At 33.4% G+C, this 20,969-nt stretch overlaps 1 protein-coding gene across 2 annotated transcripts in view; it reads left to right on the top strand.

Annotated features, from left to right (window-relative positions):
* Positions 1 to 20,969, top strand: part of GPLD1 (glycosylphosphatidylinositol specific phospholipase D1) — a 58,966-nt gene that overhangs the window by 8,002 nt on the left and 29,995 nt on the right. Inside the window, exons 2-8 of one of the 2 annotated variants that reach the window (XM_074272717.1) lie at positions 5,843 to 5,925; positions 9,671 to 9,726; positions 11,931 to 12,009; positions 13,643 to 13,740; positions 14,313 to 14,423; positions 17,570 to 17,618; positions 18,880 to 18,934. In XM_074272717.1, the coding sequence (XP_074128818.1) occupies positions 5,843 to 5,925; positions 9,671 to 9,726; positions 11,931 to 12,009; positions 13,643 to 13,740; positions 14,313 to 14,423; positions 17,570 to 17,618; positions 18,880 to 18,934 (531 nt within the window). Of the gene's footprint in view, positions 1 to 5,800; positions 5,926 to 9,670; positions 9,727 to 11,930; positions 12,010 to 13,642; positions 13,741 to 14,312; positions 14,424 to 17,569; positions 17,619 to 18,879; positions 18,935 to 20,969 lie in introns of those variants that run through there. The other variant, XM_074272726.1, reaches the window with a different exon arrangement.

Genomic DNA, 20,969 nt, shown 5'->3' with positions numbered 1-20,969 from the left:
AAGATTATCTTTTAAAAAAAGTAATTATTCTTTTTGTCTTATGCCATTGTCATTTTGAAAAATTACCCAGTAATTGGACTCTCCCTTGTAACAAAGAAAAGCAATAAAGCAGACAACAGATACAAGGAAAAGAATGTATGCAACATTATGATTGTGTGGGGCTACACTTCAAAATTCCTAGAGGCACCATAGTTACAAGGACTTAGACATACAAGTGTGTGGGACAGCAACCCATACCCAAATTAAAATCAGAGGCTCTCACTGTAAAAATCAAAAAGGATTTATTACGATCTCCCAAGAAAGGGTGACTCCCAATGACAGCAGTTTTGGTATAGGAATGTAATGCACAAGTTGCCAAAACACAGGATTATATAGACCCTAATGGAAAAGCCCCCCCCCCCTCCTGATCTTTTCTCCCATTGGCTAGAAATCCAGGTTTACATTCTAAAATGCACACCTCCAGAGACAAAGAATACTAGACAATAACATACTCTTTACCATATTAGGAACTTTGTATTTATTTAAGATTAGCAAGCACTTGTGGTTTTTGGCTATAGCACAACTTGTTATTGCAAAGTTTCAAGTTATAATTAGGATATAGGTTGAGACTACATTCTTATGAGAGGTCTTCACTCAGTTTATCTCATTCACAAGTCTTATCTTTTCCCAATTGTGCACAATTGCTACGTTTTTTGTTTGTTTGTTTGTTTTGTTTTTTTCTTACTGGCTTCTTAACTCTAAAATCTGGCTGTAGCCCTCATCATTCAACATAAATTGCCCTCTCTAAAGTGAACAGTGATCTTGTAGTTGTCAAATTTAATGGGCTTTTCTTAATCTTCAGCATTCCTGACCTCTTGGTGACTATAGCTCATCCATTCCTTGATATCCTTTTTTTCTCTAGGGTTTTGTGACATTTTCTTTTTGTTGTCTTCTTCCCTGTCGGATAGCTTCTTCTCAGTCTCCTACTAATTGTGGGTATCCCCCAAGGCTCTGTCTTGGGCTCTTTTGTTTTACCCCTCTATACTTGTTTGGTTGGTGATCTTATCAGCTTTCTTGGATTTAATTATCATCCTGTGTTAATGATCAACAAATCTACTTATCTACTTCTAACTTCTCACCTCCAGACTTAAACATGTAAATTACAAAGACATCCAAAACTCAATGCCCCAAACAGAACTCATTATCTTTTTCCTATTACCTCCTCCCCTCTTTCTCATTTTTCTATTACTTAAGACAATACCAGTTTCCCGGTTGTTCAGGATCTCAACTTAGATGTCATTCTCCATTACTAAGACTTGTCACATCTACCTTTATAACATCTCCTGTATATGCCCTTCTTGTTCCCTTCTAGATTATTCAATCAATAAACATTTATGAAGAGCCTACTATATGCCAGACACTATGCTAAGAACTGGGAATACAAAAAAAGAGGCAAAAGACAGACCCCGTTTTCAAGGAGCTCACTATGTATGGAAGGGACAACATTTAAACAAATATATACAAACAAGCTATGTAGAGATATTTAGCAAAGAGAAAGCACTAGAATTAGGAGGGTTGTTAAGAAAGGCTTATAGTAAGACAAGATTTTAGTTGGTACTTAAAGAAAAGGGATAGGTGGAGCTGAGAAAAGGAAAACATTCCAGATATGGGCAAGAGCTAAAGCCACTTTTGTCAATGGATTGAAGAATACTCGTTGAGGAGTAAGGTGTAAGAAGACTGGAACTGTAGGAAGGGGCTGGGTTTTGAAGGATTTTTGCATTTGATCTAGAAGTGCTAGGAGTTTATTATGTGGTAGGGATGACATGACTTTTGCATTAGGAAAATCACTTTAGTGACTAAATGGAGAATGGATGAGAGTAGGGAGAGACTTGAGGTAGACAGACTCACAAGTTGCTTATAACATTAGACTAAGCATGAGGTATTGAGAAATTGCACTTGAGTAAAAAATAATAAAATGATAAAAATGAAAAAAAGTTTCTAAAAAGTATACTTCAATATGCACTCAGTTCATCAGTTCTTTCTCTGGAAGTAGATAGCATTTTCATCAGGAATCCTTTGGAACTATCTTGACTCACTGACTTAATGAGAGTAGCTTAGTCTTTCACAGTTGATCATTCTTATTATAATATTGCTATTCCCATATACAATGTTCTCCTTCTACTTGCTTTACTTTATATCAGTTCATTTAAGTCTTCCCAGGTTTTTCAGAAACTATCTTGCTCATCATTTCTTATTGCCCTGTAGTATTCCATCACAATCATATACTACAACTTGTTTAGCCATTTCCCAATTGATGGGTATTCCCTCAATCCTAGTTCTTAGTCACCACAAAAAGAGTTGTTAAAATATCTCTGCACAATAGGTCTTTTTGCTTTTCTTTGATCTCTTTGGGATACAGATATAGTAATATTGTTGGACCAAAAGGTAGGCACAGTTTTATAGCACTTTGGACACGTCAGAATGGTTAGACTAGTTTATAACTATACTAGCAGTGGCATTAATGTTTCTTTCCGCACCTTTTTCAGAATTTTTCAGTTTATTTTTCTGTCATGTTAGCCAATCTATAAGTCTGAAGTGGTATCTTGGAGTTGTCTCATTTAAATTTAGAGCATTTTTTCACATTACTATTGATAACTTTGATTTCATCTGAAAACTTCCTGTTCATATCCCTTGGCCATTTATCAATCTGGAAATGGCTCATTTAAAAAAATAAAAAAGTAAATTTGGTTCTCTATATAATTGGGAAATGAGTCCTTTATCTGAGAAACTTATTGGTTTTTTCCCCTAGATTCTTGGTTTCCTTCTAATTTTAGCTGCATTAATTTTGTTTGTACAAACCCTTTTTGATTTCATGTAATCAAGATGATATATTTTACTTCCCATGATCATTTCTATCTCTTGTTTAGGCATAAATTCTTTCCTTATCCTTAAATCTGATTGGAAAAGTTTCCCATGCTCTCCTAATTTACTAGTGATGTCATTTATGTTTGAATCATGTATCCCTTTTGACCTTATCTTGCTATACTATATGAGATGTTGGTCTATGTCTAGTTTCTTCCAAAGTGCATTCCGGTTTTCCTACCAATTTTTGTCAACTAGGAAGTTCTTACCCTAAAAGCTTGGATTGACTTTATCAAACACTAGATTATTATGATCATTTACTACTGTGCATTGTATGCCAAATCTATTCCACTGATCCACTTGCCCTCAGTTCTAGCCCTTTACATCCACTATTTTATTTTTTAGCCAGTACGAGGTTGTTTTCATGATTACCACTTTGTAATGTGATTTGAAACCTGGTACTTTCATTCACATCTTTTTTTCTTTTTATGTAGGCAGCCTTTTTGAAGAATTTAGCAAGAAAAGACAGAAGAATTATAGGACCATAATTAGTATAAATGGAAGAATCAAGTGAAGGATTTTTTCAGGTTGAGGGAGACATGATCATTTTTGTAGGCAGTAGAGAGTGAGCTACTACTCAGGGAGAGGTTGAAAATAAGTGATAAAATGGGCATTACAAAGGGAGCAATACATTGGAGGATACAGGATGGAATAGGATCACTTGAGCAGGTAGAACCTTGTTAAGGAATAAGGCTAATTCATCATGTGAGACAGGATGAGAGAAGAGATACTAGTTGAAGGTACCTGAGTAGTAGGAGAAGAGGAAGAGAGGGAAAAAAGGGAGTTCATGGCAAATAGCCTCAATGTTTTCTGTAAAATACTAGGCAAGATTCTTAACCGAAAAAATGGAGAAGGGGTTTGAGGAGAGATGAAAATATTTGGAAGAGCAGATGTGGAGAATAGGAGATTAAGTTTATAAGGCAATTTTAGAAGGATTGTCTAACAGTTCTAAGAGCCCAGTTGACATATATAATATAAATCTGTATTAGACCCAATGAGAATAGTTGTGTGATTTTATCCACTTTAATTTAGCAGCAAATGATGGGAGTAATCCAAGGTTGGGCCAAATGATAAGAGGACTAAAGATGCAAAAAAGGGGGAGGTTAGAGAGTTGAATTAGGTCACTGAAAGATTAAAATTGGAAAGAGAGGAGAGACTGGCTAGTGCAGGGAAGATGACCTGGGAAAGAATTGAGAAGTTAAAGGATTAGAACAACATAGTGAGGATGGAGTAGAGTTTTATAAAGGAAGGTAGAGAGAAGAGTGAAAAGTCAATAGTTTGTCGTTGAATAAAGGGATTTCAGAGTTCTTGAATGTGGAGGGATTATATTTGTAGATGATTGAAAGGGCAAATGACCATCTGTTTGAGAGAGAGTTAGCTTATATATGGAAAATATTGGATCATGCTTTGAACTCATTGAGGAAGGAAGGGGAATGTTATGGATACCAGCTATTAAGATTTCTTAATTGGATGATAGTTGTGAACAGCATGAACCTCAAAGGAATAGAAGTACTGAATGATAGAGGCAGGAGGAGAACCTGAAAGAGGCATTGGGAACAAGGAGAGTTCCAACTCTTTTGCTTCAACCAATGAGCCAAGAAGAATTTGTGAGGGTGTGGCTAATACTGGAAAGGGTGGTCGGGGATGTTGTGTCATTTGAGGAGAACCAGATTTCATGAATCCTAGTAAATGGAAGGAATGGCAAAGGAAAACATTTAGGACAAAGGGAAATGTATTGCCTATTCCATAGGACACAATGGGAGAACTAGATGGTGTTTGGGGTGAGAGGTTTGAATGGGATCCAGATAAAGAATTAAGTGGTGGGGATTTGGGACATTGTAAGATCCTTCTGGTTATTTTCCCTATTTCAAGTGTCTCCTCGGTCCATTCCATACTATTCTTAGCTGTCAAAGTCAAAGTGCAAATCTGACCATGTCACCCTCCTCTACCTTCCCACTTTAGTAAGCTACAGTGGCTTCCTTCTACCTCTAGAATCAAATATACGATTCCCTATGTGGTATTCAAAGCCCTTCATAACTTCATAATCTCCTACCTCTATGAGTCCAGTGATAATGGCTGCCTTGCTGTTCCTTGAAAGAAACATTCTGTCTCTAAACTGGGTATTTTCACAATTTCCCCTCTTATCTCCCCATTTGACTGTCTGCTTCTTGAGAGCAGGGACAATGTGTGTGTGCGTGTTTGTGTGTGTGTTTAACCTTTCTTTGTAATTCCAGCTTCTAGTTCTTGGTAGGTGCTTAATATATGCTTTTTGGATAAATAATTAACTGACTTACCTATGGTCATATAGCCCCCATGTGCAGGGGCAGGGTTCAGGTTTTTCCAACTCCAAGGCTGGTCTACTATGTATTATTGCACCATGCTGATTTTCTGCCTTATTTATTTAAAATATGTTCATATTTTTTAAAATGCCTTATGTATTTAAAAATGTTTATTGTATTAGATTTAGAGGAAAGGAGATCATGAGTTGTAGATCTGAGCCACATAAAAAACCACAACAACAAACAAATGTACAACTTATATGCTAAGGTAGAGGAAGGAGTATAATGCAGAAAATGAGGGCAACCTTGCACTTAGCTCAGTAAGGAATTCATGTTAAAATAGAAGTGAAGGAATAAACAAATTAAAAAAAAATGGAAATGTCCCTGCTTCCTCCTAAAAACATTCCAGTTTTTTGTTTTGTTTTGTTTTTTTGTACAAGGGTGTTTTTTTTTTTTTATTTTTTTTTTTGCTGTCCTGCACAAGTTGACCTACTTGTAACATGACTGGAAAATGATTTTATTTTGAAATACAGCTTAGCTTCTGTGTCACTGACCTAGTCACTGAGTTAGTTCATGCTTGAGTTTCAAAATCAGTGCTGCAGATACTCTAAGCCCTTCAGAGCTAGAATATAGACAATAATCACATACATGTCTGCTTTCAGGAGCTGGTTTCTTGTGCTGATCATTCTGTTCCATTTGTCTCAAAGAAGTACATCCTGTGGTATTTCAACCCACATAGAAATAGGTAAGTATCTGAGTTTTAAAATGTTAATGGAAAGCCAATAAACCTTAAGTTTATTAAGTTAAATATTAAGTATTGTTAAGTACAGAATCTGTGATAGTGAGCCAGTAGCTTTTTTTCTTTTAGCTAAATTAAAAAAAAAAGAAGCATTTTTTTTCTCTCTCCTATATCTCTTTACTATTTCCAGCTATACATTAGAAAAAGGAAAAAGTAAACTTTTTAAAAAAGCAAATATACATGGTTAAGCAAAACAAATTCCCATTTTGACCATGTCTACAAATGTATGTCTCATTCTTCTTATTTGGTCTATTAGCCCTCTGTTAGGAGGTAGATCGTTCCTCTGTAATTATGCTGGATCATTGTATTGATTATAGTTCTTAACTTTTTCAATATAATTTTTATTTTCAATTTTTGTTTTAGTATGCTATCCTTATTGTCCTACTTGATTCAGTCTGCATCAATTCATACAAGTCTTCCCAGGTTTCTCTGAAACCATTCCCTTCTTTGTTTCTTACAGTATCATAGTATTCTATTATATCAATATAGTATGATTTATTTATTTTTTCATTCTCTAATTATCCATTGTTTCTAGTTTTTTGCTACCACAAAAGAACTGCTATCTGGTAAATCCATTTAGAATTATGCCCAGTCATTAGTTTCTAAGAGAAGACCAAAAGACAAAAATTAAAAAAGAGTAACAAGTTACTCTTTCAGCTCTCCCTCATACTGACTAGCTAATGTTTTTTTGTGGACAAGTGCATGTCTAACTAAATAATGACTCTATTCACCTCAATTTTATTGGACCTTCTTATTTGTGGTAGAAGTGAACCCAGATGGTTAGGTAAATATTAGATGTTACATTTACTAGACAAGGAATTTCCAAGTTAAATTTTAAATTATTGACATGGTTTTCACATGTAAAAAGAGGAAGAAAAGGGAGGGAAGTATAGAGTAGTGACAAAGAGGTTAGAATTTGATGGCAGAAGATGCTGATTTGAATCTTGGCTCTACTGCTTTCTAACTCTGTGGCCTTTATATTTCTAGGTCTCAGTTTCCACCATATGAAGATAATAATGTTTTATAGTTACACTTGTACCTAATGGTAGAAAAATCTTAAATGTAACAGCAATGTAAATATAACATAGAAGCATGTTACTATAAAATGGACCTAGAAACTGAACCCTAAAAGATTAGAATTATAGACATTGGAACCAAGAGAAACCCTATTTCAAAATCCCATCAACTTTCAAATGAAAAACTTGTTTGCAGAGAAATTAGCTAGATGGTTTAGGGTCTTGTAATTAGTTAGCAACATAGCTGGGATGAAGGCCTATATCTCCTGACTCTCAAGTCAATATTCTCAGCAGTTTTTAATACTTTATCTCCGTAAGAGAAACTTGATAGTATGTGGAAAATATTGTTCTGTGTTTACAATAAATTCTGCTTTGGTCATGAGAGTGACTAAATCTGGAGTATGATGTTCATCTAGACATTACATTCTTTTTGAATGAAAAAATGTTTATTAAACTTTAATATTTGTCAAGAACAGATAGTACAATGGATAGTAACTTAAAAGGTTAGATATAATCTCCTATCCTTATGGGTTCAGTGGTATCCCATATAAATTTTTTCCTGATCTGTCCAAGTCTTAGTGCCATGTGACATGTCTTTCTTTAGCTTATTTTTATGGGTGAGGAAATTGAGGCAAACAGTTAAGGGATTTGCTCAGAATCAAACAGTTAGTAAATGGCTGGGGTCTGAGATTTGAACTCAGATCTACCTAACTCTAAGACCAGTGCTCTATCTATTGCAGCCCCTCAAGGTGAGCAATAGAGATACAAAAAGAGGTAGTGACAGTCCCTGCTCTCAAGGAGCTTACAATGAAATAGGAGACATAACAAGGATAAATTTCCAAGTTAATTTTTAAATTGTTGACATGGTTTTCACATGTAAAAAGAAGAAGAAAGGGGAGGGAAGTATAGGGTAGTGACAAAGAGGATAAATAAAAAGTATAGAAGGAAGACTAGAGCTGGGATTTAAAGCAATCTAGTCAGAGCAGAAAAGAAGAAGAAGAATATTCCAAGCATGAGGAATAGCCGGAGAGAATGTCCAGAATCAAGTAATAAGAGTATCATATTCATGGAACATCCAAGAGGTCAGTGTCACTAATTTGAAGAGAATGTGTCAAGAAATAAGATACGAGAGGACTGGAAAGGTAGAAGTGAGCTGGTTATGAAGGACTTTTTTTAAGCTTTTATTTTCAAATTTATCTCATTTTATTTTCTTTCTTATTTTCAAACTATATGCATAGATAGTTTTCAAAATTCCCCCTTGGAAAATCTTGTGTCCCAATTTTTTTCTTCTTCCTTTCCTCCCACTCCCTACCTTAGAAGTGAGTAATTTAATATGTATTAAACATGTGCAATTCAGCTATACATATTTCCACAATTATCATGCTGCACAAGAAAAGTCAGATCAAAAAGGAAAAAAAATGAGAAAGAAATTGAAAAGCAAGCAAGCAAACAACAACAAAAAATACCATGATGTGATCCACACTCAATCCCTGAGTGCAGATGGCTGCAAGACCATTGGAACTGGCCTGAATCACCTTGTTGTTGAAAAAAGCCACATCTATCAGAATTGATCATCATATAATCTTGTTGCAATTTTCTTTTGGTTCTACTCATTTCACTTAGCATCAGTTCATGTAAGCCTCTCCAGGTCTCTCTCTATTCATCCTGCTGGTCATTTCTTATAGAACAATAATATTTCATAACATTCATATTTATTCAGCCATTCTCCAGTTGGTGGGCATCCACTCAATTTCCAGTTTCTGGCCACTACAAAAAGAGCTGCTACAAGCATTGTTGCACATGTGGGTCCCTTTCCCTTCTTTAAGATCTCTTTGGGATATAAGCCCAGTAGTAACACTACTAGATCAAAGGGTATGCACAGTTTGATATGTTTTTGAACATAGTTCCAAACTGCTCTCCAGAATGGTTAGTTCCATTCACAGTTCTACCAACAATGTATCAGTGTCCCAGTTTTTCCTACATCCCCTCCAACATTCACCATTATCTTTTCCTGTCATAGCTAATCTGAGAGGTATGTAGTGGTATCTCAGAGTTGTCTTAATTCATATTTCTCTGATCAATAGTGATTTAGAGCATTTTTTTCATATGGCTAGAAATGGTTTTTTTTTTGTTGTTGTTTTTTTTTTTTTGTCTGAAAAATTGTCTGTTCATATCCTTTGGCCATATATCAATTGGAGAATGACTTGTATTCTTCCAGAATGGCTAGATGGGGGTCATAACTCTGTCAACAGTGCATTAATGTACCTGCTTTTCCAAAGCTCCTACAACTTTTTGTCATTTTCATTTTCTGGGTCACCTTTGCCAATTTTTTTTGTGCGACATAGTACAATAGTTCCAGAAAAATTCACATTTTTCTAGTTTTTGGTGATTAAGAATATTTTTTTCATATGGTTATTAATGGTTTGAATTTCTTCCTTTGAAAACTGCTTATTCACATTCTTGTATCATTTGTCAATTGAGGAATTGTTCTCATCTTAGAAATGAGGCCTTTATCAGAGAAACTTGATGTAAAAGTTTCCTCCCTCCCCCCCTCAGGTTTCTGCTTCTCTACTAATTTTAGCTGAATTGATTTTGCTTGTGCAAAACCTTTTTACATTTCTCAAAATACTGTTTGTAATTGACAAATGTAACTGATTTTTCAAAATTTGTTTTAGCACACAGAGCACTGGAATTTTTCAGCCAACAAGATGGTACTATTAACTATAAAAAGGTATAACTCTTTTTCATTTGATTTACTTCTCTTTAACTATATAGTGTATAGCTATAACAAATGTGAATATTTCTGATTTTATGTCCCAGAGACGACTTATTCCCAGTATAACATAGTCAATGAACACTATATATTAATAAATAATTCAAATAATGTACCATTTTAACAAAACCAAAATGAAATGTAAGTTAAGGCAGCATCTGAGGAGGTATCTTCCAAAAAGTTAGGCATTTTAAAAAAAATAAGGACATGGAAAGGAAAACTTTCATGCTTGAATCAGTTATGATGTGGGTAATTTTTTAACTTAAGGGAAACTTACTTCATTATTTACTCTCAAATAAGTTTGAGTAGTATTACATCATTATTAGGTTAAGAATATATTTACTCAGAAATATGAATGAGTACTTTTTGTCAAAATGTTTTCCCTTCTTACTACATTTTTTGATTTATTCAAAACACTACATTCAGATAAAAGTTGGATGCTGAAAGAGCTAGAGGATGTAACTGTTGTGTTATCTGTGGGTTACCTTTGGAAAATTATGAATAATGAGAAAGGCATTACAGAATTGAAGAAAAACATTATCGAAGTAAAAGTTGTCCCAAAATTTTAGAAAAAGGAAAAAGAATGGAATTTGCCAACTCTAATTTGATAAATTTGATTTTAATCTCTGGCAACATTGCAAAATGTATTATGGAAGGAATAGTTAGTGAATACTTTAAAAAGTAAAGCAAGGATCATAAAGATGACTTTTTATTTGCCATATTAACTTATTTCCTTTTTTGACAGGAAAACAAACTGCTAGATCCAAGAGAATTCCGTAGATATACCTCATCTAGGTTTTTAGCAAAAACATTTATATTCGTTCTGAGGTAAACATTCTTACATTAAGGAGATTCAGAAATGGTTAAGTAATCATGTGTAAAGAAAAGTCATTGATGAGTCATTATTAATCTAATGACAGGTCCTTAATGGAATCCCTCTGAGATTTTTCATCATAATTTTAAATAAAGGGAAAATGCTAAAAAGCAGTTGATCTGAAAAACCCAGGGATGCTAGTGAACTGCAAAAACAATATGAGTCAACAATACAATATGGCAGCAACAACACCACCAGTAAGCTTTGCAATATCAGGCTGTGTGGCCATGGATATAGCATACAGAATTAGGGAGATCTTACTACCAATGTTCTCTGCATTGCCTGGAACCTAATTAGAATATCATGGTCAGCTCTGGTCATGTTAAACTGGAGAATATCTAAAGAGTCGGGACCCTTAACTAGGAAAGATAAGAGCCTTGACACTATGTCACAGGAAGATTAGTTGAAAGAGCCAGCTCAGAACTGAAAGCGATGGCTACACATTTAAGAAAGGAAATTTCTCTTACTAGCAATTGTTAGTTGCTAACAACTATTAACAAAAGTAACTAAACATTAATTATTCACAATTAGGGCTATCTAAATATGGAAAACTACTTGTCAGGGACTTCCTGAAAAGAATTCTTATTTAGTTATAGGTTGAATTAGATGAATTCTGATGCTGTTTTGAAATCTGAGCTTTTATTTATGACCAAGATGGCTCAGAAGTATTTTCATTTATTACTTCGGATACTTTTCTGCCATCAAAACAATGACAACTCATTAGAAGTCAATTGTGTTTATCCATCCTGGTAAATGGGGTTGCCCTGGCAATTAAAACAAATCCTCATTAGCATTTAGATTTGAATTTCAATTTATTTGTTCGAGAAACAAAATGGACAGATATAAATTTTACCTTTAATTTTCTGGGAATAGGTTTTTTGCCTCACAAAAAGGTACAGAGTGTTTTTGCCCTTTTCTCTTTTTTAAGGGTTGGAAGTTTTGTTTATCAGTTACCACATACATGAACTTTTTCTATTTCTCATTCTCTTTACTTATCTCTGCCTTTTAACCATGATATTGTTCATGAGTGCCTTTACTATAAGGTAGACAGAGACAGTGAAACAGAGAGAAAATAATCAATGAATTTTGCCACTTTTTTTATTAACTTTAATAGCACTTGTTGGAATACAGAAGTCATTGCCTCCAATGAGGTTTTTGAATTTTGTAAAAATTTACATATACTGTCTCTGTCTTTGATTACCTTCAGACACATGGGAGTTGACTGCACATATATGTGACTTGCATTTGACCTTTGCTCTCTTATTTTGACATCTTTTTGCTTCTCTAGCTGTTATTAGAACATCAGGATGCTTATCAAGCTGGGAGTGTGTTTCCTGATGCTTTTTATCCTAACATCTGCAAAGGAGGTGAGTGAAAGGAAACCTAATGCATGGTCACGTTTATCTAGTTAAGAAGCCATGGTTTAGCTTTGGAAACAGAATAGCTCCTCACTTTTGAACAATGTGCTGTTCCAATTTAATAAATTAACCAGGTAATTGAAGTATATTCCTTTAAGCATGAAAAAATTATAAAAACATATGTAACCAAATTATGGAAATCCTTTTTGATTGCCTCTGATATTTTGTTGCCTTTAGAAACAGTGAAAAGATACCAAGGACTTGTTATCAAAAGACTTGGAACTTTGGCTGTTCAAAATACATACATATATTTTTCCCCTACCTGTTAAAACGTGTATGTGTGGGAGAAGATATACAGGTTGTTTTGGGGTGCCATATGTGTATGTTTGTGTGTATGTACATTTACACATACATATATAATTCATTTATATAGTACAAAGTTTTGCAAAGTGTTTTCCTTACAACAACCTTACAATGTAGATAGTTACTTCCATTTTACAAATGAGGAAATTGGGATGATAAGATGTTAAATAATTTCCCATGATCACATATCTAGTAGGTGTCTGAGGCAGAATTTGAATCTAGGGCTTCACTAAGGAGCCTTGTTGGTAGTCTCATTTGAGGTTATTATCAATTATATATCATTCCCATTTCATTTTTATATAATAAAATAGGACTAGAAATCCTAATTGAAAAGAGATGTGGTATAGCAGATAGAGAGCTGGCTTCAGAGAAATAAAGATATAGGTTTTAGTCCTGTTCCAGACATATATTGACTCTGAGATTGTGGGCATGTCCTTATCTTGGTGTCCCAGCCAGCTCTCTAAGATTGTATAAGCTGAATAAGAATTAAAAGCTGAATAAGAATTAATGATCTGCATTGATAAAAGGAAAAAGAGAGCCCTCATCCACAATTCTCTACAGCAAAAACAAAACAAAACAAAACAAAAATACTATAGTTTAGCTTTGGAATTAGAATAACTATTTTTGAAAGGCTGTTGAGGAAACAATGAGATATTCCAGTTTAGTGAATTAACCAAGTAACTGAAATGTATCCCTTTAAGCACTTACAAAAAGATTTAATTGCAAAGTGTTTGAAGTTGAGGAATGGTTCATTGGGTGGGGAAAGGGTATGCTTATTTGGAAATGAATATGATGAAAAAGTAAGAGGCATCAATACAATTTTTAAATAAACTTAAAATATATAAAATATTCTTAATGTGGAGGTTAGTTTTCTCAGTCAAGACCCAAGAGGAAGATAAATTATTTTGTATAAAAGCTAAAAATATTTAAAATGTTAAGTAGGATATACAATATTTTTATGAGATGTTATAAAATCTTTTAAGCTTATTTATAGCATTTTAAACTCATAGGGCCTGACAAGGAATACTCTTTGGTCAAGGTCAAGGTCCTGATTTCAAACAAACAAGATTAGACCTTTAAATTATTCCAAACATTTGGCTAAATGGGTTCTGCAGTCTTCCTAGTACTCTGCAAGATGATGCCTAAAGTGATTCAGGGGGTAGGTGGAGGAGTGGTACCAAATGGAAGAAAGGAGATTGAGCTAATAAGACTATGTCATTTGAGACACTCAATTGAGAAACCATGCCCTTGAGGAATTAATCCTATTTTATATTGGCAGGAATTTTTCACGATGTATCTGAGGATACTCACTGGACTCCATTTCTCAATGCAAGTGTCCATTACATCCGACAAAATTATCCTCTTCCTTGGGAGAAGGTAAGAATGATCTTCAAATAATAATAAATTTATATGATATTCCAGTCAGTAATTTAGCCCAATAATATTTTTTCTAGTGACAATTCTGAAGTAGTGATTTTTTTTTTTAAAACAAACTTCCAAATGGTTTTTGATAGTTTAGAAATAAGACAGTGCCTACCACAGGCTTTTGGATCAGGTCCTGGAAATATAAATGAAGTCAAGTTAATGATTAAAAATGCCTTACTAGGTTTTAAGTTTCTTGAGGATAAAGTCCCTATCATAATTTAAATAGAATGTGATATATATACATATATACACGTATATATGTATATGTAAAATACACCCCTCCTACACATACACATAGATGTACATGCACATTATATATTATATATGCATATACACATATATACATATATAGACATAGTTTATACTTTTCAAATTTTAAAATACCTCAAAATATATAAATATCAGTTATTATTTCTTTTTTTCCTGTCAGAACCTAGAAAACTGCTTTGTACAGTTAATTAAATATTTTTGGATGGTTATATTTAATCTTTGCTACTTTGTGCATTTATTTTGTGTTTGGGCAGGATACTGAGAAATTGGTGGCTTTCCTGTTTGGCATTATGTCACACATGGTGGCAGATGTGAGCTGGCATAGTCTGGGTATTGAACAAGGATTCTTGCAGACAATGGGAGAGGTGAGTAGATAGCTGAATAATTGCTAACCCTGAAATTGTTTTGTGTTTGATTATAAAGCACATATCCTCCTCAGCAGGCGGTACTAATAGTATCCATGGGACAGGCTGTCCAATAAACTAAATACTCAAATGATTTGTCACTTTAGCTATTTTCAATGGATTGTCTCACAATCTGGAGAAGAAATAAGGAGTTCACCAGCTTTAAGTCACTGGGTGGTGATTCTTGCTGTTTACACAGCATTATTTACAACTGTAATGTTCTGTCATATGTCACTTAGACTAGCTGAGTATGATATACAGGTGTTTTTTGTATATGTGTGTACACCAGCTTGCATGTGTATATATAAAGAGGCAGTCTAGAGAATTAATCATTGAGTCAGGAAGTCATGAGTTTAAATCCTACCTCTGATATATTCTGTTTGTATGATGCTAGAGAAGTCATTTAATTTTTTCACGATCCCAGGCAACTTGCTTGATCTGTGTTGGTAAGAGTTTTTTCATCATAAGCTTTATAACAATTGAAATCACAAGCCCAATTTAAAAACAAACAAACAAACATTCAATTGCATATATCTTGGGGAGGTACTGCAGATGGGCAGCCCACTATTTGGCTCAGGATTGTAGGTTGTTATTGATGTTTATCCTTCATTCTTGAAGACAGCAACTCTGACATGTGAGTGAATTGGATTTAAGTGAGGGAAGGCTGTGCAAAGGCACCAGCCTCACTGTTTTCTCAGGAGTCATTTGGGTCTTGTAGTCAGATATAGATCAGGAAAACTGGAAATGGCCATGCAAAAAGGAAAACCTTGGCCTTTGTAAAGCTAAGGTCTCTAATAGGTCTCAGTCTGATTGGGGCAATCAATCACCCATTCAGTGATTAAGACTAGGTAAAAAAGAAAAGAGCTGCTGAACTCACAATTTCCTTTCCAAGTTATGAGACAGTCCAGTGAAAATAGCTAAAGCTATAATAAGTTATTGGTGTATTTAGTTTATTGGACATTTTTACCTAGTTAAAAAAAATCAATCTGGGAGGGAAAAGATCCTCAGGGATTCTGGCCAAAACAGAAACAAGTGATATTTACATTTGCTCTGAGTTGGTCAGGGTCCAAAAAAAAGCTCTTTGGGCTTGACCTTTTGTTGGCCAATCAATGAGAGCCAGAGAAATCTAGCCTGTGAATCCCAAAATGTCTTGTGGAGTTTCCAGCAATCAAAATTTACATTCCTTTGAGCAGAGCATCCATAGGAAGGAAAAGCAAAAAAGAGGAAGGGAAGAAAAAAGGAAGGCAGAAAGGAAGGAAGGAAAATAGATAAAATTTAATAGGAAAAGAGGATGCTTTGTGATTCTGAGTCATCCATCACAATAATCTCAGAAAAATTAACTTGTTGAGTAACCAAAAGGTCAATGCAGAAACCTATGGTGGGTTTAAGTTTGCTGAAGCCAGTATATTACTCACAATGATTCCCCACAAATAGTGGTATAAAAGTCATCATCCAGGATATAGTTGTTATAAAAAGCAGTTGGTTTGGTTATAGGAAAGAAGATACTTTCTGCATCCAGAGAAACCTGATAAATAGAAGTATATATAGGATGATTTTACATATATATATATGTATATATATATATGTATATGTGTGTGTGTGTGTGTGTGTGTGTGTGTCTAATTGTATTCATTTCTAGGGTGGGGTGGTGGGAAAAGAGAAAAAAAAATTATGTGATAACCTTATTATATCTTTAAAAGGAATAGCAATTTGTACATAATAGACTTGCAGTTTTATGTGCAATCATCTTTTTTATGTTATTGGATGCTTGTTTTATTCCATAAATTAAAAATTTTAAAAACAACAAAAGGAGAAGTTGGTTTGGTCATGTAATGAGAATAAAAGATGATGGAAAGTAGGTCCAGTTATATCATCCCTCTCCTATTCAATAAACTCAATAAGCCTCTTATATCCAAAATGCTTTGTTTGGCAATCAAAGTCCTTCATAAGCCTTGGCCCTTCCTACCTTTCCAGTCTTTCTAATATCTTATCTGTGCTACATACTCTTTAATCCAGTTAGATTGTAAATTCTTTGAGGTTAGGTCTTTTTCCTCTTCTTGTGTCCCCAGCACTTAACACACTGTCTGGCAAATAGTAGCAAAATCAGATGGATTATTATGACAGAAAAGAGAAGTGATAAATATTGAAAGGTATGTGGGAAAATTAGGATACTAATGCATTGCTAGTGAAGTTGTGAATTGATCCAACCATTCTAAAGAGCAATTTGGAACTCTGTCCAGAGGGATATACAACTGTGCATGGCCTTTGACCCAGCAATACCAGTACTAGATTTGTATCCCAAAGAAATTTTTTTTAAAGGAGGAAATATCCTATCTATATAAAAATATCTTTAGCAGCTCTTTTTGCAATGGCTAAGAATTGGGAAATGAAGGAATGCCCATCAACTAGAGAATGGTCAAACAAGTTGTGATATATGATTGTGATGAATACTATTGTGCTTTCTGAAACCCCACTATAAGGGGTTTCATTAAAACCTAGAAATACTTAAATGAAAATACTTAAATGAAAAGAAAGTAAAGTGAGCAGAATCAGAACATTACACACAGTAACAGCCCTGTATGATAGGGAATTGTAAATGACTTAGCAGTATATTCTCAGTAATACAATGATCTAAGACAATTTTGAAGGACTTATGGATGATCACCTTCTAGAGAAAGAACTGATGGAGTCTGAACATGCAGATTGAAGTATACTTTTTTAACTTTATTTTTCTTGGTGTTTTTTTTTTTTGAGGAGGGAGGGGCCTATTTTCTTTCACAAGATAATGAATAATAATAATAATGTGTTTCTATGACTGTACTTGTCTAACATATATCAAATTGTTTGTCTTCTCATTGAGGGGGAAGGAGTGAGAGGGAAGAAGAGAATTTGGAACTCAATATATTTTTTTTAATTAAAATTTTTGCATGTAATTGAAAAAATATTCAAAGTTAAAAAAATTTACATTGTATAAAAAACAAGCCAATATATCATAGGATTTTCTATTTACTTTGTTTTGTGTTTCCATCTTTTCATTGTTCTTTTGTATAAACTGAGTTTATTTTTCTTGTTATAACTTATTTATAATTCACTGTTCTATGTTTCAGATTGATTTTCATGGCTCTTACCAAGATGCTCATTCTGTTGGTGATTTTGGTAATTTTTTATTTATATCTTTCTAATTTTCTCATGGTCAACTAGTAGAACAAAGGGCAGAGTGTCAGACCTAGAGTTAGGAAGACTCAGCTTCCTATGTTCAAATCTTCTTGCAGATACTTCTTAGCTTTGTAACCTTGAACAAATCATTTAACCCTGTTTGCCTCAGTTCCTCATGTGTAAAATGAGCTGGTGAAAGAAATGGCAAACTATTACCATGTTTCTGCCAATCATACCCCAAAGGGGGGAAGGGTCACAAAGAATCAGACATGAATGAAAAAAACAACTGAACTATAATAAATCTTACCTTTCTGAATTTCAGTTTCTCCCTCCCTCCCCCCCCCTCTCTCTATATATATTCTCTCATCTATAAAATAGGAATAATAATGTTTATTTATCCTATTTAGGGATAAATTTTTATTCAGTTAGCAAGCTTTGTGTCAGGAATAAGCCTTTTAAACCCTAAAGTGCTATAGTCATGCATGTTGTAAATAATATTAACTACAATAATCACTTTCTTATTCAACTATTCCATCAAGTAACTGATGATACACATATTTTGGAAGTTTTTATGTAAAGAAATTATTACGATGAATCCTTTTGTAAAATGAAAAATCTTTTGCAATGTGAATTATCATTATTTAATTTATAAAAAATAATAGTAATAAATCACATTTACATAGTGTTTTAGAATTAGCTTTATATTCTGGAAAAAACTTTCTTCAAATCCTGTACCTGGCACTTATGGGTTGTATAATTCCTGGCAAGAAATTTAATCTGTAACCTCCTAGAGCCTCATAAACTTATAAATTGAAAAGACTTATAAATCTGCATTATTAGGGAGAGTTTCTTTTTTAGGTATTATCTACTTTGAGGAAATCACCTGTGACTTACCAAGATTTGCAAAGTACTTTCTTGTCATGATTCCTCTTTTCTTCTTCCATTCAACATACATTTATTTTTTAAAATTTGATTTCTTAAATTTTTTATTTTAAAATTTTTTTTAAAGGTTTTCATTTTGTTTGTTTTGATATCATTCTTTAAAAATAAATAGTACAAGTGGTTTGAGAGGTTAAATGCCTTGCCCACAGACAGCTGAGTGTCACAGCTCATCCTTAAATCAAAGTCCTCCAGACTTTTAACTCCTGTACTCAGATTCAATATAATAAGTATTTTTAAATAGGGCTAAAGCAAAAAGCAGCCCAGGTCTTGTTTCCCACTAGATAAAAATATACATTGAATTATTTTTCTCACACTGTAGGAGGAGATGTGTTGAGCCATTTTGAACTTAATTTTAATTACCTCGGGCGGAAATGGTAAGAACATCTTGCATTCAGATACTTGCTTTTTTAGTGTAATTTAGAATTGCTATATATATTTTTTTTTTTTGCATTTTGGACTTTTGAAAAACAAATATTGGTGTTCATCAGAGGCTATTATTTTTCATATATGCTAAAGAAATACATTAATGGAGCATGATCACTGTTTTGATATATTTGAAGGGTTGTCATTGGCCAAAGGAATGAGATTTATTTTTCTTGGCTCAGAAGTACAACAAAGCCAATGGACTTGAAGCAAAAAAAAAATTAAATGTCAGGAATATTAGGAAAAAATAAAAAATAAAAAAACTAATTAAGATGTCCCAGAATGGTATGGGTTGCTTTGAAAGGTAGTGAGTATCCTGTATTCTATCCTGTATCACTTTTAATAATCTTATAGAGAAAATTCATGCATCAAGTAGGAATAAAGCAAGATAATCACTGAGATTCCTTTCAACTCTTAAGATTCTATGATTTTAATTAAAATCATTCCTGATTAGTCACAATTCTTGCCTTGGATGCTGATTGACATGAAATTAAGCTTTGGGATTATTCCCTATCAAATCTGATATGGAAAAAAAAAGTTTTCAGACTCTAACTGATAACTCTTGTGATCTAAAATTTAACATAGTATTCCATCAGTCATCTACTATAATTTATTCAGACATTGCTCAATTGATGGGCATCCTCTTGATTTAAAATTCTTTTTCCACCAAAAAGAGAATTGCTATAAACATTTTAGGATATATAGGTTCTTTTCCCCTAATTATCTTTGAAAATAGATATAGTGGTGGTATTCCTGGGTCAAAGGATTTAGGCAGTTTAATAATTCTTTGGGCATAATTCTAGACTACAAAAAAATCCCCAAAACTTTTTAGGTTTTGATATGATTATGATGGAATACTACTGTGTTATTAGAAGTGAATTCCATGATCTTAGAAAAACATTGTAAGATTTCTATGAAATAATAAAGAATTCAATGAAAAGAACCAAGAAAAAACATTGTATACCATAACAGCAATATTGTTTTGAAAATAATTTTGAGCAAATAAGTCATTTTGACTATTACAAATACCCAAATGAGCTATAAAGAACAAATGAATAAACTGCATCCAGAGAAAGAACTTATAAATAAAAGTACACAGAATAATTTTACACACACACACACACACACACACACACACACACAAACACATATGTGTATGTATATAGCTATATGCACATATCTATTTGTATCTGATTGTAGCCATCTTGGGGGACAAGACAGAAGGAAAAAAATTCCATAATAACTTTATTATATATTGAAAAGGAATAGCAAGTTATATATAATAGATTTGTAGTTTCATGTGCAATCATCTTTTTAAAAATATACTGTATAATGGAAATGTTTGCTTTTTTCTCATAAATTAGAAAATGAAATTATATACACAGGTAAAATAAAGTGTAGCATAATGAGGCAGTGTGGTTTAGCAGATAAAGAGCTGTCCTCAAAGTCAGGAAGCTTTAAGTTCAAGTAATACTTCTTGACAGATGCTGTCTGTATGACATTAGGCAAGTCAGAAGGTACCCTACCTACATTAATAGATGGAATTTCCTCACCTGGGGTCTCCCTATGTTTGGGAAATCACTGTTCCAATCCTCTCTCATATCCAATAAACTAAAAGGCTAACTTTGTAGTCCTTACAAAATTTACTGACTTCAACAATGACTCTAAAACTGAGATTTAGGCACAATTTTTTTTTTGTATGTTTCTCAAGGAACCTTGTTTTATAATATCTTATTTTACTTAACAACTAGTATAGGAAAAAATCCATTAAAAAAAAGAAAAGAAAAAAATAGCTCTTGAATTCTAGTCTTGTACATGGAAAACTTTAGTTTTAGAATTTCCCCAGTGATTCTTTTACTAAAATGTACTCCATCAAATATTTTGGTTGGGTTGTGTCTACTTAGATTTTATTTATTTAAACAGAAAGTCAAAAGATATCTTTCTTTTTTTTTAATTTTATAATTATAAAATTTTTTTGACAGTATA

The sequence above is a fragment of the Sminthopsis crassicaudata genome, chromosome 1 (assembly GCF_048593235.1).
Source record: "Sminthopsis crassicaudata isolate SCR6 chromosome 1, ASM4859323v1, whole genome shotgun sequence".
Lineage (NCBI taxonomy): Eukaryota > Metazoa > Chordata > Mammalia > Dasyuromorphia > Dasyuridae > Sminthopsis > Sminthopsis crassicaudata.
This window is presented reverse-complemented; position numbering and strand designations above follow the sequence as displayed.